Here is a 24,204-nt window from a genome sequence, read left to right on the forward strand (position 1 = left end):
CACAAATGACGTGTGGTGTACTTTCTTTGTGCGAGATTGTGGGGACAAGATCTGACTACTGAAGATTTCTTACTGCTTGTGACTTTATTGATCAAAAATCGACAGCTCTATGCCGAAAACAACGCCATGTGCCGATTAAAAGAAAATTGAATGAAAAATCAAATTTTCACCCAAATTTGAAATAAAATACACTGTCCGATTTATTATCCCCTGTGCCTAATTCTAGAGAAGATAACACCCAAGGACAAGAAGTCTGTGTGCAGCATAAAATGCGCACCGTTCATTTAGAGCGCTGTTGCCTAATGTCATCAATATGCACGCATTTGCCAATAAATCCCAATTTCACGATTTTCTGCGGTGTGTAAATACATTTGCCTTGCGTCGAATAATTTTCTTATTCTGGCTTTTCGTAACGACTATACCAGTTGATATTTCCTGCTAGCGCATCAACGAGCCGGTGACTGGCTTGCGATGTTGCGCGAAATTGTACGCTATTTCTTTCCTGCTGTTGTCCAAACATCATTCATTAACCCTTCTGTCCGGGCAACCCATATATCTGATTCATTAAAGTGCTCCGTTCAGGTGTTTTTTATGATCTAAAAATCTGTCTTCGCACTGCTGCAAAGTATAATGAACTTGCTGGTTTGCTTGAACAGCTGCACACCTGCGCGGTTTGTAAAGCAAGTGTTCCGTCACTTATTAAGAATTTATTGTTTTCACTCTAATTACTTCAGCATGCAATTGAAGAATAAGTTAAACTACATCCTTGATGCAATGTGCGAGCAGGGGTCTGGACATTGTACTATATCCATTTCACATTTAGAACTTGAAACGAACAAAGGCCTGAAAAGGGTTTTGCGCACGTGCATATATGCCATACGTCAATGTGAGAGTCGTAAAAAACGCGAAATGTATAGATGTCATTTGGGCGTTCATCCATCTCGTTCTAGTACGTACGCGGTCGGGCGACGCCAGAAACGGCATGACGTCATAGCGGCCTTGATGTACTCCTCTCTTTTTTTTCCGCCGGGCCCGAGAGAGAGATAGAGGCGCGGCTGGCAGTAGGCCGGTGTCCTCAGCAGAGTCAGGAACCGCCGCTCATCTATATGCACGAAGAAACTCAGCTGAAGCGAGATGAGCGGTTACGTGGGAAACCTGAGCTCGCGCCAGCAAGCAGCTCTGGATCAGGTGGGATTTTGATGAACCTATCGCCACTTGACGCACAGCATCATCTGCAGTGCGCATTGCTTTCATGATTTTGTATTTTCCTAAGATCGTGACGGCTAAAGTAGGACTGCTCTGTTTAAGTTACCAGCAGGAGACAACTAGTGTTGATAATTAATCGACAGTTGTATGTCACGAAAAACATCATTGGCTAATATATAGTCGACAATAAAAATAGAAAGCATGATTATGAAAATATAAAAATTGCGTCCGTAGTTTGGGTCCTTCGAGATTATTTTTATGACAAAGATGACTGATGGCAGTTTTCGTTTGCATGCAGTTACGTAATAATTTAAAAACGCAAACGCGTCACCAAAAGCAGGCTGCACAAGGGAAGGTCTCGCTAACTAAAATATACTTCTGTACCGTTTTAAAAAATTCTTTATGATAATTTTCTTCAATATTGAGATGGTAGTACTTTCATGCCTATTGAGGAACTGCGTATTCTTTAACTGCGAAAACTTTCGGTGTCACGTTTACCATGTAGCAGCTCCTGGCGGCGCGCAGCGCTTAACTTATGATATTGCCACCTAGCATTGCCAGGTGGCGCATGACGGAAGGGGGAAGGACGTCGAACTCGTGCTTTCGTGTCTGTTCTGTTCCTACCCTGGTGTAAATGAATGAATTAAAAACATTTATTTTTATATACACAAAAGCTCCTTGCTTTCCTTCTGGCCCCGAGTCACCGAGTTGCGAGAACGTGCGTTAGGGGGCTTTGCTTTGAATAGTCAGCGTTCAACCTAGCCCTCCGTAAAGCTTTTCCTGCATGGCAAGATAATAACTGACGTTAATGTGGTGCCTGTATTGTGGACGACGTGCACGCATTATGAGACCGGGAGCATGTTAGATGATTAGGAGAAGGAGAAAAAGTAGAGCAAGAAAGACACGGGCAGACACAGAGCGCTGTCTTCTAACATATTTATTTTAGAAAGGAATAATGGGTTTTTATACCATCATAACAGAAGTGCACCATCAGAACTTCAAAGTATATTTGCCAGATACGCGAACTCCTTTGGTAGCAGTGCGACAAAAGGGCTGCTTAGACTATTATCTATTTTTTCCAATTATTTCAATTATTTCACGTGCGCTTTTAAAACCAAACATCCTTCGAAAAGGAGAATGCATTTGCATATGCGGCACTAGACCGACAGACCTTTCTCACACATGTTCTTGATGCCCAGCCCATGCTCCCGAAGCCTCATTCAGGTATCTGCACGTTTGTACTAGGTCCTCGGGAGCGTGACGGGACCTTAAGAGCATGCACAGGAAAGGTCTGTCGGCCCACTGCCGCGTATGCAAATACATTCTCATTCTAGAAAAATATTTGGTTTTGGAAGTGCACGAAAACCGATTAACACGTGCAAACTCTCTAGTGAAGCCCTCTGGCGCTGTCGCCCCGGCTGCCAGTCTGCTGTTCCCGTAATAAAGTATAGTGATGCGGCAGGGACCGCTTTTTAGCTCACTGCTACTGTCAGTTAATCTGCTGTACAAAGTACGTCAGTAAACACAGCTGTGCTGTCCTTTAGTGCTGCTTCCAACACAGCTTTGAGTCTACTATCATCGTGCTGTTTTCTTGCAGGCCCCAGATCAAAACATCATTAACATATATGTTGATGCCTGGTATACCCCTCAACGATTTCATTTACAGCTTTTTGTAAAACTTCAGTAGTGGATGCTATGTAATATGCTTGACGCAATTGGTACTTCTGAAAGGCTGTTAGTACTCTTGCACTTGATAGCTGTTAGCTGTAACGGAGCCCACTGAAAGGGTGAAAAGTTCTAAAATTTAATTTGCTTAAAGACGCAGTACTGTCTGGCGTCCATTGCTCACAACGAAGAAATCCACGTCCTTGACGTCACCATGCAATGATCAAATTAGTTTTGATGGCTGTCATATGTTTGGTGACTTCTCCACTGCAAAACCCGATTACTGTTGTCTCCAGCCTCCGTCCTGTGTCTGCTGCGGTTTTATTTTCCTTATACCGATTACTGAGTTGTTAGCCTTCAGGGGTGGCCTTTGTTGTAGCTTCTCGAATATTCTGCAGGGAAGGAGATTGGCTTGAGATCCCGTGCCGACCTTGAAGTCTAGAGTCGTATTTGCCATTTTCGCGTGGGCATCCAGTCTTTTGTCGTGACGCTGCAAACTGTGACGCGCAGGGTCTCGGCGTCCTCTTCATTATTTGTAATTTCACGAACCTCGATCTTAGATTTAGAGCATGATGTCAAACAATATTGTTGCCGACATTTGCGGCAAGCTTTTCGAAACCCGGGACACTTTCGGGCACCACGTTTACTTCCACACTTTCTGCATTTTAACACAGCTACTCTCGTTTGTCACTTGAACTTTCTCTACAAGGCCTTCTTGTCGTTGTTCCTAAAATCGGACATTATCTGTTCGGTAGTCACTTAATTCGGCAGTCCTCCGGCGACCCAGAAAAACTTGACCTCTTTCGTTAAGGTTAGCTTGTTGTCGTGCAGCAGCTTTGTCGCAATTTTGTGTAGTTTGTATCAAATATAATTGAATAGTCGAGTCTATTAATGTTCCAAAGCTGTGTCCACAAGCTGGTTTTATTACGTTCCGGACGAATTACTCCAATTTCTCAGGGGCTGCTTGCGTACGCCTTCGAAACAGGCAGAGTTCGTGAACCTCATTCCGCTCCACTGCGCTGTATTAATGTAACTTGCTGATGATGATGCCTTAATGACCGTCATTTTCTTCGTAGGTGAACTTGAAGTTTTCGACATCGAATGGCTCGTAGCCGGTGGCGCTAAGTAGCAAGGCGATCTTTAACGTATCAGCGAAAGGCTTGTCATCGGACGTCGATGCCGCCACGAATAGTTCGAACTTGAATAGTTCCTAGCTTCTTGCGATGCCCACCTTTAGTCTTAATGTATTGGGGGGATTCAGGGAAACATAACGCGCTTTTCAATTCAGGACCCGGTTCTTTCTTTCTGTGTGGGTATATCGAACACTTTTAAAACTTATTAGACCTCTTCTGATGCCATGTTTCGATGTATGCTGTCGAAATGTGAAGGACAGACTGAGTCATGTGTTTATCATAATATGTTTATTAGGATCCAGTCATCAGACTGACTGTGGGAACGAGAACACTAGAAATAACAGAACAAGACTGCTTAGAACATAAACAATAAATTGTCTTGGACGGACAATCATCCAAAGGGAAGACGCTTTGTTATACGTATAAAGAGCCATCCTATTAGTTGAAATAGATCCGCAAATAGATACGCAGATAACATGTGATGCTTCACAGGATAGCATATAGTCAATACTTTTGCAATGCTGTAATGACTCATGAAAATTAGTAGCTGATCTGATGTGTTACGATTGCAGCTGAGTAAACGTACTTTAAAACTGAGAAGAAGGCCGTGGCAGTTTGTCTACAGATTAGAGAAATTCCAACATTTTGAATATGGCAAAAGTTTATCGTTGAAATAGATCATCGTCTGCTAATTGCAGTCTCGAAGAAACCAAATGGCGAAAAGCCGCCGAGGATGCAGAGTTTTTTCGATGACCTACAGAAATACAATTTTCAACTTGAATGTGCATCAGGGAAGAAGCTAGTACTGACAGAGAGGATATCCCATGCTTCTGTAGAGGAGTCTGAAACGACGCAAATAATGATGTCAAAATTCATGCCGTGAGGACTCTTTCATCGGTCGTCAGCCAGACAACATTGCAGTAGTTATTAAGGAAACTGACACTGACTGTTATGTAAGAGATTTGGATGGACAAGACAATTGCTGGCCAGCTAAAACCTTTCGGGAAAAAGCTACGGCAGCAGTTAACGGTATTCATCTGAAAGGATGGAAACTTGTAATGCTCATAACTACGCGTGCTGAAATTCTGAATAAAATTCACGAAGGACATTTGGGGCCAAATGTGTGGAATGCACGAGCCCACCTTTTAGTTTTCTGATAGACTGAACGCCAAGATCGAAAAAATTGTCAAGAGGTACCCAGAATGCAAAAAAGTTATGCATACAAGCACCAAAGCGAACCTTTAGTACATGCTATATCATGGCGCAGAGTTGGTGTACATATCTTTGCACACGTCGAAATGTCCCATGTGTGCGTGTACGAGGCTTTTTCAAACTTGTTAGAAGTTGAGTTCTTTCCTAATACATCAGCAGCTGCAGTTGTAAAAAAAACAACAACAATAAAAAACAAAACAAACTCGTGCCATATTTTCTAGATACCACATATCAGTGGAAGTGTGCATTGACAATGGCCCGCAGTTTTCAAGTCGACAGTTCGCGCTCTTCGCGACGAAATATGACTTTAAACACATGTTGTTAATCCCAACACTTTCCAAATAAAACTCTCTCGAGGAGAAAGGAGCGGAGGTAGTAAAAACAATGCAAAAGAAGGAAGTGAAAGACGATTTTGGCTTAGACTGATATGCTATAGAGTCACTCCGGTGACCCATGTTCGACGAGGGGCCAAGCACGCCCATGCTAAGCATCATCAGTTCAAGCACTTTCAGGGTACTCTGCCACCTCCGAGAGAAGGGCAGGTCGTCAGAATTAAGGAGTAACAAGGCAACCAAAAGACAAGCTCGTCAAAGCGACTATAATCGAAGGTCGTACCAAGCATTTGTCGCGAATGGCAAAGTCCTTCGTCGTAACCGATAGCATCTCCTGCCAACAATAGAGCCTTTCAAAAGCAACCCGCTAACGACACCTGTCAGCTGACGAGGACCGCCACAACGGGATAACAGGACAAAATCAACCATCCGCAGCAGCGTCGGCTGCGACAGCCTCTTGACGAACTGACAAGGACATCTTAATGTCCGACGTCCACGACATTTGGGCGACGTCGAAAACTTCGTCCAAGACACTCAAATGCATTCGTTGACGGAAGTGTTGGTGTTTACGGATTGTGATTCACGTTTAGTTTCCTGATGGGGAGATGATGTCTTGCTGAACACGTACGCGTGTGTGCTCAGCGTGAGAAGGCGAGAGTGTTAGGATGATTACCCTCCGACAAGCCCTAGCTCCGCGGAGCCTCTAGTTTGTGCGTACGTGCATCGTGCCCACCACAAGAGTAAACTCTCATGTGAAGACCTCTGGCGTTCCTACTCCATCAGCACGCTGTGTTTAGGCGATGCAGGCTGAATGTTTTATTTTTAGAGGGAGCTCAAGTCTTCTCATTGAAATCCCTAAGGTCATTCACTTGCGCGTTTGACCTTGAACCGAGATAAGCCATAGTGAAGAGTTCCGGAATATTCAGCCACCTGGCGTTCTTTAACGTGCACAGACCGCATGGATAAGCAGGGGGTTTAGCAATTGCTTCACCGGAGCTCTGTTCCTCAGTCTCGCCTTGGATGAGGTGGGTGCCGGTCCGAGAGCGTCAACGCTTCGGCGCTTCGGCGCAGTCGTCAGGCTGATGTGTAGCTATATGCTTAACAGAGCTTGCTCTCGGATAACTAGGCTTACCAGGAATAAACCTCCGCAATATTTTTTAGTTCTTTTTGAAAGTTCATTCCTTATATACTGTATTCCTGCAATGCAGCAGGGGTGAGGGAAAAGGCCTTCTATTTAGGTCTTACCTTGATTTTAGTTAGTCGGCGGCACGAAGACCGGCAATAAACGCAATGTGCTCCACAGACCACTCTGCATTTTATTTCAATAGAACTGAGAGTTGAGCTAGTTGGTGCATTTACCTTTGCACAGTATACGTCGAAACAGTATAGCACAGTGGGCAGTTCCTCAATGGGACCTTTCTCATATGTGAGCTTAAGAACCTGTTGGTTCCCATAAGGCATCTCTTCAGTTCATATGTTTCCGGTGCAAAAGTATGTTACAGAACGTAATTTTTTTTTATTAGAAATTGGGTGCATAATTAGTTTCATCAAATTTTTTCATGAGTGTGTAAAAAAGAAAGGAATATCTCGGCTTTCCCGAAAAGGGAGGAGTCTATATACAACATACCTCAAACTGACTTTTTGTAGAGCTCCGGCCAGAGGTCAGATGTCGGGCTTTCAAACAAAGGACCATCGAGACGGGGCGATATAATTCATATCCCGGTGTGTTACTGCGACAGGGTCTTTCGCACTACAAACAACGCACATGGAAAATATCGTTTTGGTAGTCGGGATCTGGCATATTTATTTTCGAATGCCAGTTTCGTCATGAAGTAATTGGCATAATAGGTTAAGGCGCAATGCACTTCGTGGAGAGATAGCAATTTGTCGTCATTTCATTTGTCTTGTAAGTGCAGCTATCATTTGTCGAATACCGATTTAGTGTAAACATGTCTGCTCTGTGCTGAAGTTTTTCCCAAGTTTGTGGCTAAGTGTGATTTGACAAGGCTCCCAAATGGCACAGACATATTCTAGCTTTGAATGAACACATGTTAAATAAGGTGTTAATTTCAAGCGATGTGGTGCAAGTTTTAGAATTCGCTGTAGAAAGTTTAAGGTCCCGGCGGCCTTTCAACTACGGCATTAACATGAGCACTCCATAACCAACTGGTTGAGCAGGCTTAAGTATCCCGGCTTAGATTTTTTTTTGTCACTATAGTTAATAATAACATACTCGGAGATTATCGTGTTTTTCTTCTTTTTTGCGTGTAAATGTAAGAGTAGCATGTATTTTATTATTGAACTTCATCTTCCACGTTGAACACTGTTCAAGAACATATGTCACTTAAAACAGGGCAACATCTCCTCAATTCCCTATTTTCCTTCAGGAACCGCTTTCATTTTTATGTAACCGTATACTAGAACCAAAAGCAATTATCTTTTCTGTAAACTGCATTTGCAAACAAAAAAATCTTCCGCACCATCTGCTGGCTTAATCCCTCCTTGCTTTTAAATAGTTGGAGAGATATTGGCCCACATCACATTTCCAGCGGCCTCACCCCCATTGGTCGCGCTGGTTAGTTTTTCTGACGAGGTGACATGGAGCGCCGCCGTGGTAATGGAGAACGGCGCGCGCGGAAAGCGGGTGGAGGAGTCACTTCGATCAGATGCTGGGAAATGGGCGCTGAGATTTTAGTTCGGGATGTTGCGGGTATTGGTGAGCAAAATTGATTTAGTTTATAAAACGAGCCTTCAGAAATCACTATAGTGTGGAAAGTAGTTGAAATAGTAACTACAAGTATTATTATTGGTGAGCAAAATTGATTTAGTTTATAGAACAAACCTTCAGAATGCACTATAGTGTGGAAAGAAGTGGACAGACAAAAGACAAAAAATGTGGAAAGACAACAAAAAAAAAAAAAGAAAGAAAGAAAGAAAAGAAACCATAGCCACAAGCACGATCTCTTGCCCTCATCGCGCCAAGAGACCAACGCTTGTCTCAAAAGCTGCTCGGAAAGGCTGAGGCCACAGACTAAGGAAAACGCCGAACATGACGCCGCGCGTTAAAGTACCACACCCGGCTTTTCTTGGCGGTGTAAACAACAAAAAGGGTTCGCTCCCTTTCGGCGCAAGGCTCTCGGCACTGGGAAAATCTAGCGCGCTTTTAAGAATCCCTTTAGACCTTCTTGCTCGTCACGAATATCTCTCTTGTGCTTTTCATGAAACGTCGTCAGGGATATCAGTGTTGTATCTCTTGACGAATGATTACAGTGATGCTGCTACATATATTCGGCCGCTACACCTGACTGCATGCTTGCTGAAGTGCTCTTGATAGTATATCACGATATTGCCGACTGCATTCTCGTTTTTGGACAGAACAGTAATCTAGGGGAGATTTGATACGGTGTGGTTCGAAATGAAGGTACATTATGGCCATGATAGGAAACCAAAGCAGAAAATCAGCAGAGTCGCGTGGCCGCTTCTAATCATGCAAATCGGCGCTGCGTTGCCACACGTCGGATGATAAGCGAGGCTAAACTGCCTGCGAAGCGCTGCCGCAAAGGAGAGGAGATTGATAAAGTGGAATAGGCCATAGCAGCAGCTTTCGGCGCAGCAGGAACAAGGAACAAAGAGAAAAGATACCGAGTGAGCTCAAAAGCACGATGGGTCGAACATAGAAACGAGTATTATCCTCTGTTTTACCCATTGTCGTCTAGAAATCGTCTGCTTCGCAAGTGATAAGTCGTGCGTGCTTTCACGAACAAACCAGCTCGTGGTGGTCGCAGGTTCACTTGTAAAAAAAAATCATTCGCACTTCGCTGTACTGGCTGATTATAATCAGGGTTTCATTTAAGGAATGCAAATAACCTTTGCTGATTAGTAACAAGCCATTTAAAAAAGCTCTCGTTGAGCTTTTTTTTAATATTTTTGCTCATTTTCCCCAAACGTGGTGTAAATAGAGGCGTTTATCGTATCAGGGACGTAAAACTCCTCTTTCACACGCGCAGTGGCCGCACCTTGCCGCACCCCTGCCATTGCGTGTGCACACTGCAGAAGCTGCCAGCCAAACCGATGTACTCCTTCGATAGTACGTCTCCGCTACGCTAAAAGTCCCTAGTGGCAAGGCTAACCTTTTGCACGTGTTCGCAGCGCTTCAAGCAATTTTTGTTTTGACCCCTACCTGTGGCTTTGTTAAGAGAACTCTGTCTCAAATAGCCGGAGACTGGGCGAACGTGTTGGAAGCCCACTTGGAAGTCGGATGCCACATGCTCGGCTTAGAGCGTGCGCTATAACCCTCTAAAGAGGCCTGAAAAGCACCTAGATGAACCAGGATCATTGGACAATAATCCTAAGTTATCCCGTTCCGTTTCAATTTTCATTACCTATTCTCTACATCCAAAACCTCTTGACCAGTTTCCAGATTTCCCTGTTATTTCGCTGGACAATTTAGGGTGACTTCTCGGAACCCTCTCAATCGGCTTCGGTGTCGCTTTGTAGCTGCTCCCAGTTTTCTCTTCCAGTTCCACCTTCGGGCGAACTGAAGAACGCTTTTCCCCCGAGACCAATACATTTTTATTATCCTTGGTTTAAGCCTGATGGGCATAATAGCGGCGCATGCAGGGGCCATTTTCAGTCTTAGGCTGTCCCCAAAGTTTTGATTGTATACTGTCACAGCAAAAAATATGAACGCGTTGAATGTCGACTGCCGAGTCGATAAGCACCGTTATCATGGAGCCGATCGGTAAAATGGGCGAGAATTCGTGCGTGCAACGAAGAGTTCGATTTAAATTTTCTAAAATAGGCAGCGCTTAAAAAAATGTAAGGGGGCAGGGAGTGGGGGTATTCAGACTACCCCCCCCCCCCCCCACCCCCCCATTTTGCTACACCCCTGTACGTGGTTGAACTGTAAGGTGTTGCTTTCAAAAGACACCCTGTACGGCAAGCTACATGACTGAAGAGCACAAAAGAAAGCCACGATGAGCTGGCGACATGTGCATTTAGCCTCTCTCAAAAGTTTAACGAACCACACTGGCACGAGCGACTGACATCGTGCGAGCGCACAGCGTTCAAAAGCTTGAGCGAGTCCTATCATCGCCCTAGTCAGTTTTGGTGTAAGTGCACAAATGTGATGCACATATGCGCTTAGGAGCGCGTCCTAATCGCCGAGTTGGTCACGCGCCGGACGGCGGACGTCGAATGCGGGAGTTGCGCCTCAAATTTAGTGCATGATGTAGGCTTAAAAAAAAAAAAAAAAGTATTTTTCTTTCGTCATTGCTTTTTTTTTTTTTAGATTTATTCCCAGTATACGTTTCTGCCGTTCATGAGCCACATCAGCAAATACACAAATGGGGTTTCGCTGCAGAAAAGAACGAGGAATACGCCTTGAGCCGCCTGCAGTGTTCCACATATACGTTCACCTGCGCTGGGGATTTCGGTTTACCCAATGCCGGCTGCATGGCACTTGTCTATAGTCGCAGCTGCGTATCCAGTGGACAAAGATGGCGGTTTCTGAAGACCATTCAAGGCGATTCTTTGCATTAGAATATCATAAGACCTATAAGGAGATGCATACGAGTTGCGGTATATGACCGGCGTCATGAATAAAGAGTTTCAAGTGATTGTCTTAATTTCAATAATAATGATGCGTCCTTTGTAAACGGCATGTTAAGAGCTTATATATTTTTCAGTTTCATTTTCACCTACTTCAATGGATGGCTGATGAGGAAGGAAATTTGTCATCTGCGTAAAGAATCATTAAACATGAGTATCATCGTGCATTGTCAGCATCTTTACTTTCGACTGGAAAGGAATTCGTTACGTCGCCGAGTGTGTATGCTAACGCAGCTGCATAACAATGGTGGCATGAGTTTAAAAAAAAAAGAAGCTAAACTAGGCAACGGCATAGTTAAACAATCGGCGTAATCCGGCGGCGGTGCGGCAGTTGAAGATTCGTCCTCTTTCGCCGGCGCTGCTCGCGCTGGAGCAACTAACATTTAGCAGCGCGAAAATTATTTATCTCTGGAGTGTGTGTTACCGTTACTGTATTGTTCTGAGACGCTTTGAAAGAAAAGCTGATGTTTAAGTGTCTCTTAGACGAACAAAAAGGCGAAACCAGAAATAGGTACAGTTTACCGCTGACACAATGGAAATACGGCCGGAAGAAAAACATGCATGCGCTGTCGAGACTGAAGCGGCTATAATGAGATATCTAGCCTCTAAGGTGTGTTCCATAACTATAATTAACTCCACGTCCGCGTCTCGAAGAGAGATGATTTCACACAGTTTTCGTACTCATTAAGAAATCCACAGCAACAGTAACAATAAATACTTCACGTTATCACAGTTTCTTTCTTAAAACGTCCCGGTGGCAGTATCTTTATTCACTATCCTTTTCTAGCTTGTAAAAGCTCCGTTCGATTGAAGTAGCATCTTTGTCGTTATTATGTGATATTCAATGAATATGAATAAACTTTATCGTGGAGCGTCCTGAGAGGATTTCTCTCTGTAGCGCGTTTGCTGCTCAAGCGTGAGAGCTTCAGGAAAGGTTGTGCATTAGAGAGCGGAAGCTCTAATCTCCGGACTGCAGCTTCAGACTTCGTCGGGTGTCGGCGAATGGCCTTGAGTTCATCACGAGGCCAACCTCGTTTTCTCCTTAAGCCGCTGAGGGGTGATAAGGTGACCTTCAATGCCTCGCAAAGTGAAACGCGCAGTATTTTTAATGGTGATTTAGCTAATACGCGTGTAGGGATTTCATGCTAAAAAGGTATCAAAGTAGAGCGGATTCGAATCAGTAGGGTACGAACCCAGGTTACTCGGGTCAATAACCGAACATCTTTACCACTGAGCCATCGCATCGGGTGGCTTCTCTCGTTATAGCCAGGTTTAAACCTCCGCCATTTTTGTTTACTTTGCAGCTTCGTGATGCGGTGGCTGGCGTGAGAAGGCCCACGGACACGGACGCATGTCTGCTACGCTGGCTGCGAGGTGAGTGCGGGAGGCAGCTGGTCATCTAAATCTTCATCGAAATTCCGCTTGTCGTGGAAAGATATCGTCGCCCGGTATTCTCGTATCTGGTGCGCTTATTAGAACTTATTTGCTGATTACATAGATAATTGCAAAGGTGGTAGGAAGAACTAGCAAAAAAAGAAAAAGAGCATGTTAACATGCATATGGGCACCCTACAAATATCGAAGACAAATGCTCAGAGCGCAAAACGAGCCTGGAAACACAGTACAAAAATTCTCATTGTGTGATCTTTTCTGGCCTTGTCTTAGTGAGTCGTGCTGCGAATCTTTGAGGCGAAAAGAAGCCAGCTACCATACATTTCTATACCTTGGGTGTAGTCAGGACTGGGTTATTAGAGGAATATGGGAGAGACCTTCGCCCTCCATTAAGTATAGTCCGGCTGCTGCTGCTGCTGCTGATGATGATGATAATGGGTCACAAACCTGTCTCCACTACGACAACCAGAAATTACATGCACACTACTTAAGCAGAATGAAATGCGTTGCGATAACTGGTCTAGCAACCTCAATATATTTTCATGTACGTTCTTGCTAACCGCACCAGCAGTTTGCAGCGACCCGAACCTCTCTCAACCTGCCCTTTTTTTGCGTCTGCTTCCTGCCTGACTTTACTGTGCAGCAACTAGCCCGATGATCACTTGCTGTGCTGCCCATGCATGTACTTCTTTTACTGAGCTACGCATTATCTTTCGAGATGATCCATCCAGGCCGTGAGAGGACTGACAAAAGCGCTAGATACGAACACATGGCATAGGATCGTGTGACCCTTACGACATTCGCATAAGTCCTTAACTAAGAGTCAGCTAATGGAAAGGTATGTGAGCGCAAATGCTATAGGGATACGCGCGGCATCAGGGCAGATAGGTTGCACTTACGTCATCATGGCCACCATACCAAGAGCATGGCGAAAAGCGACGAGTTTATCTAATCATTTAATGACAAGTTTCTACGATGTGTTCTGTGGAAGCTATGTCTGGGCCATCGTCATGGTGACCGTGATGTCACGTGCAGCTACTCTAGTTTGATGACCCCTAATAGATACGTTCTGCAACTAAGCGCACAACGAACAAAATACTTTTCTAGCTCCCATGACTTTGGGAGTTAGGGAACTCTGGGACACTGAATACACATAAATGCAGAAAACGAGAACGTATGTCAGAGGTTGGTTATCTCCGGCTTTTGCAATGCATAAGCTCCCTTTTGTACCCACTCAAAGCTCAAATTGCGTGCTCTGCGAAAGTACAAAGTGTTTTTGGAAAAGTTGCTTCACTTGTGGAGGTGAACACCCAGAGAGTGCCGAACACGTGAGAGCAGAACAAACGAAGCTAGTACGTTGATATGCGCGCAGCCGAAAGACAATGGTTTGGCTGCCTTTCAAAATACCCATTTCTTCTTTCTGGAGTTTTCCGTCGCTATTGAATGTTCGAGCGTTCAAGAGGGGAAAAAAAAAACACAGACACACTGTGCGAATAAGAGAAACGGAAACATGCACAACTGGGCGAGCCACGGTAGCGTAAATTAACAAAAGGATAAAATTAGCTTCGCGTGTCAGATGGGTGCGTGATTAGCCAACCCGTCTGGCTGCTAAGTTATCGTTTACTGAGATTGGTCGCTTCGTTATGCAGGCCAACTGATTAAGTATGAGGCTTCAGAAATCCACCCTCCGGATACAAGTTCATTCACAAAGTTATAGTACGTGACGAGGATCTCAGTATATTGGCCGTTGTGCGTACGTTAACCACGGTGCACAGTAGCCTAGGAATGATGGCGAATAAGTACTTTGTCAGTTTTAGCCCCTATTACCTGAAGCCATTTACAACCTACAGAGGGCTGTACAGACTGAACGAGACTCGTGAGCGTCGACGACATTGGTACTATGGTACTGATCGACATGAAGGGCACTATGCTAGCTGTGAAGAATGTGCGAAATTCAGATTTCTGTAACGACAGGGCGTGCGAAGCATACGTCAGGTGAAGAGAAAGGCGTGAGGAAGTTGAAGGGAGGCGACTGTTATGTACCAACGATTACTAGTTTTCTTGTGTCGCGCCTAGGTTTGAGGGTGAATCTTACATCAAGCGAGCGGTTTTCTTTCGGTTCTCCGACGACATGCGCGCGCGCGCGCGCGCACGCGCACACACACACACACACACACACACACACACACACACACACACACACACACACACACACACACACACACACACACACACACACACACACACACACACACACACACACACACACACACACACACACACACACACACACACACACACACACACACACACACACACACACACACACACACACACACACACACACACACACACACACACACACACACACACACACACACACACACACACACACACACACACACACACACACACACACACACACACACACACACACACACACACACACACACACACACACACACACACACACACACACACTGCATTTGTTGACCAGTTTTTTACTGAGCTGGGGGGGATCAGGCTCCATCGCAGCTTAGCGTGAAACGCAAATGATCACCTTCCCAGCGATTCGCCCAGCCAGTCAAGCCGACGATGGAAAACAGCATCTAGCGACAGAGTGCAGCCAACAAAAATTCACTTTTTTTCTTGCGTCCCTACTCTTGTTTTTTTCTCACTATAGAATCTTACGCATTTTGTGTGTTTTCTTGTGTGTTTGCTCACTCAGAAATCATGTTCGTGATTTGATGGTTTCGATCACAGATTTGCGATAGCACTGTCCGCAATGTGAAGCGAAAATGAACGATCTCCTATATACATTTAATTAGGTTTGGTTTGGTTTGTGGGGTTTAACGTCCCAAAGCGACTCAGGCTAATTTCGACCGCCTGGTGTTTTTTTAACCTGCACTGACATCGCACAGCACACGGGCGCCTTGCTTGTTGCCGCTATCGAAAAGCGGCCGCCGAGGCCGGGATTCAATCCCGTATGCTGGGAACAGTAGTCGAGTGCCGTAACAACTGCTCCACCTCGTCGGGGCTGTTCGTGATTTGAGTATTATGTTGCTATATTTCTATGTTCTTCTGTATCTTTTTTTTTTGTATTGATGAGTGCTTGTGTTCTTGCGTTTCTGTTACGTCAGTTGATGCTTTTTTATTATTTTTTATTTTTTATGCATGCTTCATGTGCATTATACTACCTGAAATTTCTAGAGTAGACTGTTATCCTTTCCCCCTGACTGCAATGCCTTACTAAGGCGCTGCGAGTAATAAATAATTAACTTACGAGGTTGAATCAACAAAGTATCTATACTAACAGGCGAAAACTAAACGAAATGACGAATACGGATGTACTGAATATATAGTGTGCTAAATGTGGCCCTCGTTCCAATGGAGCCAGCGCCTAATTTATACTGTGTTAAATTGAACCTAGCACATGGTAACAGCCATCCTGTGCGTACTTTGCATGTGCCGCTGTGACGTCAGCGCGGGACTTCGATGTGGCCAAGGCGGAGAGCATGTACCGTCACGTGAGTACACCACTTTGAAAGACCAGATGCAGCCAGTAGTTTTAACACAACCGTAAAGCTCGCGTTCTGCAGAAAACCTGTTGTGGGTGCTGTCCACGAAAATTCGGGAGCATGCTTCTGGTAGGTGGCCGTTGGCAGGTGGCAGATGAAGTGACATAGCCGGGCATTGATTGGTCGGTGGATTGTGTGACGTCACGTGACCACACGACATGACCGTGTTGGGATAGGAATCAACCTTCCAGAGCTCTTAGATGCCGTTTTAGGCACGATACTCATAGGCCACGCATACACGTTAGTACGGCTTAGCTTAAGACGGACTTTACCTCTGCGTACTAATCTACGTGATATAACACGTGCACAGATTAAGGGATTTCAAGAGAGTAGCAAAATTCATTTATGTGAACCAGGATTCGCAAAGATAACCGCAGACGAGAACCGTAGCACTGTCCCTTCATACCCTTAAAAGCGGAGTTTAAGTGCCCTCTCATATTTTTACGTATACACTTTTTTTTCTATTTCGTGTTTCGCAGGTACCATTTTGCATTATTATTGTGCCTGTGTTTTGGAGCAGTTGTGTATATCATGTCCCAGTTGTGTGGAGGTACAACTGAAATGAAAGGGAACACATTAGTACCTGGCCAGTGCGGGTCGAAAAGGCTCCTGTGATCGTTCTTAATATTGCAGGCACGTACTGTCGTATTTGCGCGCCATCTGCTTTATAAAGCTCACTCACCGCCCGCCATAGCAGAGAGCAAGCACAGATAATGTTCGCGCTTTACTACTGTCTGAACGCGGCAGTGCGTAAACCATCAAAAGCGGTGAAGGAGAGGCCCGTTAAGCAGCCAAAGGAGTGACCGATATGGTGGATGGAAGACAGCAGCGTTCTCTTTGAAACGAGGTGGTGGCAGTTGCCACCAAGCTGGGCTTCTTTGCTTTAAATTTCTTTAATGGTGGATAAAGCGGTCCGGGACTTCGTAATTTTCCTAATACCTTTTTACACATACTTCTAGCCAGATGTCACCTCTCTTCTTTTGAGCCACCGATTTTCCAACTTTCACCGCACATTGATTCATGTGATTATTGTTATCTCTAAGCCCTGGGGCCTCAGGGTCTGCATCGAAATCCGGATGGATACCTTCGCATTCGAGTATAAAATGCTATATTGTTATATACGGTTACCACATGCTACAAATTTGTCATCTTCTTGGTTAAATTTATTTTAGATACAGTGCGTTCCAAGACGCACTGGTCTAGCTTCAAAGAGTAGGACACTGCCTATTGAGGTTTCATAAAAGGATTCACTTCTGATCTGTCGTTTGCAATTCCCACATAGCTCTACACTCTGCTATTTTTTTTCCATTGATTTATCTTTTTTTAACCTTGTGCTTTTTTTAGATGTGTTTTAAACCTTTTTTTATTTCTCCGTCATTGTGTCCTGCATGCTAACTGGCTAGTTCTCTAGTCTTTTTCCATCATTGTGACTCTACGCTCTTTCTGCATAAGTATTTAAGTGCCTTAGCGACCCACCTGCAATCGTCTAATTCCTTCCGACGTTTTTCATATATTTTACTCTGAGATTTTTGAACTTCGAAAAGGACCAGAACATATACCCCCATGTACTGCCTCGTTTGTGCTTTTGCCGCGTGAACCTGTCACTGATCTTCCAACAGCTCTCTTATTTATCTCTACTGTATACCTCTGCCCTTAGACATAAACATGTATTCCCGAAATCCAGGGCACCATTATTTATTTCCAAACATCCCTCAGTACCCCATACCTGCATGTTGTACACTTATAATCCCTCGTGTTTCGTTATCCAAGCATCTCTTCGCCTTTTTATCCTATAAGATTGTTCGTGCTTTTCGTATGTCTGTCCTTCCTTTACCCACAACCCGAGATATTTATATTCTGCCACTCTGAGTATTTCATGGCCTTGTATTGTAAGCAGCTGCTCAGTTGAACAGTTGAAAATAATTAATTACGCCTAAACTGAAGGCTAGCTCGTCTCTTTTTTCCCTAAGTATTACCTAAGGTTTGTAAATCGTCCTGGCTATCTGCAAACAGCACGATATCGCCCGCACACATTAAACTGGGAAGCCGCTGCTCTACTATGTTGCTCCCTAATCTGCACTGCAGGTTATAACATAAATTACTTTCTTGTAGCCGCCCAGCAAAGTGCCGCACCTTTCCTGGATGACATTTCATTCTTAACCTCCTCTCGACTAGGAGACATACTCCAATTAAGGTAATTTGCTTGGCGCTGGTGGTACGACAGTTTTTAAGCGTTCCGATGTCGCAGCGTTCGGCTTCCTTCATTACGGCAACTTTCGTATTACACTTATCCCTAGTCACCAGTCGCTGGCGGCTTACCCGACGGAGTTGACAGGCATGGTTGCTGTCGCTGGTGGCCCTATGGACCTGTGGTCATGTTTGTCTGCGGGAAAAACCTGGCCTGACATTCTTTTGCTGTATCTCTCTCCCTCTTCCTCTCTGAATTCATAATAAAATGCACTTTTATTTGTTTCGGATGCGCAGGACCTTGAATGGCGGAAAAATAACGGCATCGAAGACATGTTGGAGAGCTACAAGATTCCCAAGGTACGTGCATGCTGCTTCATTATGGCTGGAGGCCCGCATGCAAGTTGATTCCACAAAAGGAACAATGACAAAGAAGCCGGAGGAAGGGCTTCGGCTGCAGGAAAATGTTCCCAACATTGTGCTGCAGTCTCCTACATTTTACCGCAGTTGATGGTCGCATAAAGTCAGCAGGGGAAGAGAGAGAAACTTATATTCAGAGCAGGCATAAAATATTTGCCTTTGGTGGGCAGACTCCTCAGTCAAGAAAGCCGTGGGCCCGAACCATCTCTTTAGCCCGGTCTACCAGACTGCGCTGATCCTCCATGCAGGGTGGTGAAGAAAAACCACGAGAGGTTTGGTATTCACAGCTCGCGTCACCTCATCTTTTCTCGTCGTTCGCCAGAGGTCTTCCTTGGGCACTGCTTTCAAATTATAACTCAGATGCTCATTGGTCCGCCTTCCTGTTAGTCCCAGGATGAATATTAAGTATGTCTCCTATGAATGCCATCTCGAAAACAACGGAGTTCCGAGAGCTTGTTTGGTCCGATTAGGTTGATGAGCAACTCTGTCGACTTGATTTTGCCATTTGCCAGAATAAGGAGCTACGCGGAAATCCTCTGATGCCAGCTAAGCACGTGCTAAGTACAAGATAAACGCATGATCGACACTTGCATTGCGCATGTCGGTATTGAAATGGGATGCCAGTCGGAAGAAATGTCTATCGCTATCGCGTCTGCTGTTATATAGGACAAAGCTTGAGCGTCTCCTTAATTTTTTTTTCTAAATCACGTCGATCACGATGCCTGTTATTAAGAAAAGGAGTTTGGTCATGGTTCAGGCTTTTGGATTCTTAAAATCTCTATGGGAAGGCCATAGATTCCCAAGAGGTTAATCGAACATGAAAGAATTTGCGGTTTCATTTCGCTAACTCCGAAAATTGAAAAAGCTCGTTGTTTAGAACGATGACCCCAAGAAGGTTATTCTTATACTAGCACTAACCGAACGCGCTTTGTTCTCTTTTGTTTTATGCCCGAGCATTTACTCTGCTTTTTTTTTTTTCTTAGAGTTCCCATTAACATGTGAGGAGAATTGCCGCCGAAACCGAACGTTCGTTAGGGCTTCTGCATTTTTTGAATGCTATTTTTAGGCAGGTGTGGTGCAAACTTTATTGGCCATTAAAAATATAGATGGCCTATGGGAGGGACCCGCGCAACGAAAGTGGTGTGCCGGCCCCTGGGGGCACTGGTGATGGTGAGTCGCTGATCTTGTATTGATGAGCATTAACTGTCCCCAGTGAGAGCCAACGATGGGGGGGGGGCAGGATGTGGAGGTGAGTGAAACAGGTTAGTAAAATTCTAGGGGAAACTTTGGATCACTAAAGCGCGATGAGGCGAAAGCCTTTATAGTGTGATGGTCCGGAGCCTTCTACTAGGGCACCTCTCTTTCTTCTTCCACTCCCACCTTCCTCCTTTTCCTTACGGCTCGGTTCAGGTGTCCACGGAGAAATGTGACATGTACCGCTCATTTTCTTTCCTGTAAACCAATTCGAAACGCCGCTGATGCCTGCTGTGCTGCGTCTGCTTCTATATGCTGTGTGGTGCGGCGTTCGAAGATGCACCAAATGAAAGGTACCGCACGGACGCTTGGATCGGACGCCCGGCGGGATCAGCTTCGTATATCCTCCCTATTTTCTTCCTTTCTTCTCTATTTTCTCCTGCACCACGAGGCAGCAGAGGTGGCTCGGCTACAGAGCCATTAGCAGATCAGTGCATTTTCTTTTCCTTCTTCCAGCAGTCGCAGCATCAGCTTCGTATATGCGTGAATTGTCCGGTGATGTCATGACCAATCGTGACGCCATTTTGAGGTCAGGTCCGCTTATTTGACATGGCTGGATGTGACGTCATGATGACGTCGCGGTCGATGACGTCATCTATTATTTCAAGGTACGACATACTACACCGCCGATGATGTCATCATTTAGTTCAAGGTGCGGCATACTACACCACTTATGACGTCATCAAATTAAAGCGCTATGGACGGACGGACGGACACGATTGTTGCCGCGAGCATGAGCCATTAAAGGCTTTCACCTTAATACGTGTAGGAAATCGGCTAGTTTGCCGTGTAGTCGGTAGGATACGGAGAAATGGTCGGGAAAACGTCCGTCCATGACTATCGGGTATGGAAGCGTACGAATTTGAAGCCTCCGCCAGAATGTTGATTGCGTGCTGGATAGAGATGGTTGTTGAGGTGCGTATATCTGTCTATTGGATCGATAGTGTTGAAGAAACAGAATGCGAGGGGCTGTCTTTGCGTTCAAAGGGTCAGCCTGTGCGGATTAATCACAAGGTGGCTTCCGGGAACTGTTTTTTGTATATATTACTACTACGACTACGACTACCACTACTACTACTACTACCTACTACTACTATTCCTACAACTTATACTACTGCTGCCACCACCACTGTACTACTTTTTATGCCATCACTATTGACACCACCATTACCGCTACTCATACTAATACTGCTATACTGTCACCCACTCTCGTTATGTTACTGCTATCACCACAACTACAGTTATTTATATTAATTCGACTGCTAGAACTACTACTACTGCTACCACTAATGTCGCCACCACTAACACTGCTTGTACTAATGCTACTGTACTTTCACCACCCCTGCTTGTACCACTACTTTCAGTGCTATGATCACCAACTTTACTACTTATACTACTACTAATAGTAGCTGTCACCACTGCCACTTCCTACACATTACTACTACTACTACTACTACCACTACTACTACTATTACTATTACTACTACTACTACTACCACTACCACTACTACTACTACTACTACTACTACTACTACTACTACTACTACTACTACTACTACTACTACTACTACTACTACCACCACCACCACCACCACCACCACCACCACCACCACCACCACCACTGTCACAACTGCAGCATAACCTACTGCTAGCACTACAGCGATGACGACCTTCACAACGACTAGTATCACGGTCACCATCACAAGTATTATACGAGTAGTACTAACCATTCTTACTACTGTTGCTACCACAGAATTGCTTTTGCTGTTATTAATGTCGCTATCGCAACTACTAATACAACGAGGAAAGTCATTTTTGAAAACGTCTGTGTACCAACGTCTGCTCTGTCGGAGACTGAATGCATATAGTATAACTTTGAGACTGCACCACGCTGCTCTAGAGCGAAGACATCCACTGTTGCTCCTGCTGTGGGCATCCGAGAGCATTAATTTTTCTTTCCTTTCCTCGCAGCTAGTGAAAGAGAATTTCCCCGGCGCCATTCTGCACCCGTGCAAGGATGGGAGGCCCATGTGGATAATCCCAGCCGGAATAAATATCAAGGGTGAGATAAATTACGGTTCCGTTCTGGTACGCAGGACACGCGCCTCACTGCAGACTGAGTGCAGAACGTCATTCGAGGTTGGGAGCTCGCTGCTTTCACACAGGCTTAATCCTAGGAAGTAGTGCCAACCAGGACCTGGAACCTAATAATAACAGCCAGTGCTCATCGGGAAAGCAAAGGCTAACTTCTTGTTTCACTACTCGGTGGACACCTTAACTGCGCCATGCATAAGGAAAAGAGAGAGAGAGGTGCCGGCCTCCCGATTAATTTCGGCCTCCTGGTGCGTTTAAATTTCTTTGACGTCCATAATAGACTAACGCCTTTTTGCATTCAGCTTAATTCCATCGAAAAACGACCTCCGCGGCCGAGATTGCTTGCCCTCCGTGATAACGAAAACTGGAAGCTAGAGCAGCAATCAGAATATTTGTAGTGTTTGTAATTGTGCTCCCTTCATTATGTGGCTTTATACTTTAGAGTAGACCTCGCATGTGCAGGTTTAGCTCTCTTGATGAGTGCATCGTTTTTTTTTTTAATTTCACGCAAACTCTCTTCAATCATCGTGCATGTCCGCAGCGTTCCTGGCAGCACTGACTCCATCTGTGGTGCAGCTCCATTGCATCTACCAGCTGGAATACATGGAATGGCTCAAGCGCTCCTCCATTAGAGAGGTGGGTGGCAAAGCGCAAATAAATATGAGGATCAAGCATATCCTCGTCTTCAAGAAGAGCTATTTTATTACGCTTCATACGAACGTAATAAACCAGATGATACATGCTGTCAAGCATTTTTTCAATACGTATAATGCCCGTAGGCAACAGTTTTAGTTAAGCGCTTGCGAATAAACCACTAGATATTGACGGTGTTGTTGACTCTCCCCTCGGGCAGTTTGATGTGTTTCATATGGTAACACTGGGAGGCATTCATCGCCTGTCTGAAATTTATTATTCAGCCACTCTCTCTCTCTTATATATATATATATATATATATATATATATATATATATATATATATATATATATATATAAAGAACATGTCTTTTGACCTCAGAAAAAAACTATGTTGCTGTAGTTTTTATTGACTACGAATCAAATATCTTACTTGCCCTAAAATATAGATTTCCTTGTTTAGTTATTCATTTATATAGCTTAAAGGCCTTTCGACCATAATATAGGTGAGAAGAGGGGAATGGTATATATATGTGAGCATGTGTAGCACCGGTTCACGCCATAGTTCCCCTTACGTCACCATCTCATGAATGTTGCTAGCTGGCAGATTGCGCAGTTTACTTTATTGAGGTTAGATTCCGCAGCCAGCACACATTGTAATTTATTGTGGCGTCAACGTGGGCATATGTGCAAGTCCTATAATATGTGGTGAAAATTCCGGCGCCATCAAGACAAATCAGTGGCGTGTGCAATGACGAACGACTGAAGGGCAGAAGCACCACCTTCTTTCTGTATGTCTCGTTTAACTTTTCCCTTTTGCTTAATTCTAAATTAGGCGGACAAAGAGATGGGGACGCAGTACCTGGTGATTGACTTTGAGAACTTCAGCCTGCGTCACATCTACTGCTGGCAGGGTAAGCTAGCTATGTTTGACTTGGTGAAACGTCTTTAGCGCAGTTCTCATTATGTGCTCTTTAATTTTGCGCGGCATCCATGGAAAGCCTCACTGTGTCGATGCTATGCGGTATTCTATATATAAATACCATTTTGCGCATGCTATTCAGCCGCTCGGTGCACGCCGCGTACGAAAGAAGCCCTTTCTGCTTTCCACTTTCGTGCGGAACTCGCATTCTAATCATGGAGTATCGGCTCTGGAACGCAGCTTGAATTTGGCTTCCCAACACAAAATCACTTGCAATATGCATGTGGTCGTATTAATGCGGGTTTTGTTTTTATTCTAACGAAATGTTCTAAGCTTTAAGACAATGCAGCGAATTCAATGAAAATAATACGGTTCGATGCATTACACACGCACGCACATCCACCTTCCCAACACACACACACACACACACACACACACACACACACACACACACACACACACACACACACACACACACACACACACACACACACACACACACACACACACACACACACACACACACACACACACACACACACACACACACACACACACACACACACA

At 44.7% G+C, this 24,204-nt stretch overlaps 1 protein-coding gene across 1 annotated transcript; it reads left to right on the top strand.

The window, feature by feature from the left end:
• The first annotated feature begins 1,134 nt into the window (after positions 1-1,134).
• Positions 1,135-23,667, top strand: LOC146207343 (SEC14-like protein 4). Its single transcript, XM_084576581.1, has 7 exons — positions 1,135-1,188; positions 12,463-12,532; positions 16,033-16,076; positions 18,612-18,674; positions 19,841-19,904; positions 22,624-22,718; positions 23,551-23,667. The coding sequence occupies exons 1-7, from the start codon at positions 1,135-1,137 to the stop codon at positions 23,665-23,667; spliced, it is 507 nt and encodes a 168-aa protein (XP_084432707.1).
• Positions 23,668-24,204: the final 537 nt, after the last annotated feature.

Source organism: Amblyomma maculatum, chromosome 1 (genome assembly GCF_055883805.1).
Source record: "Amblyomma maculatum isolate TAMU_Amacu chromosome 1, ASM5588380v1, whole genome shotgun sequence".
Lineage (NCBI taxonomy): Eukaryota > Metazoa > Arthropoda > Arachnida > Ixodida > Ixodidae > Amblyomma > Amblyomma maculatum.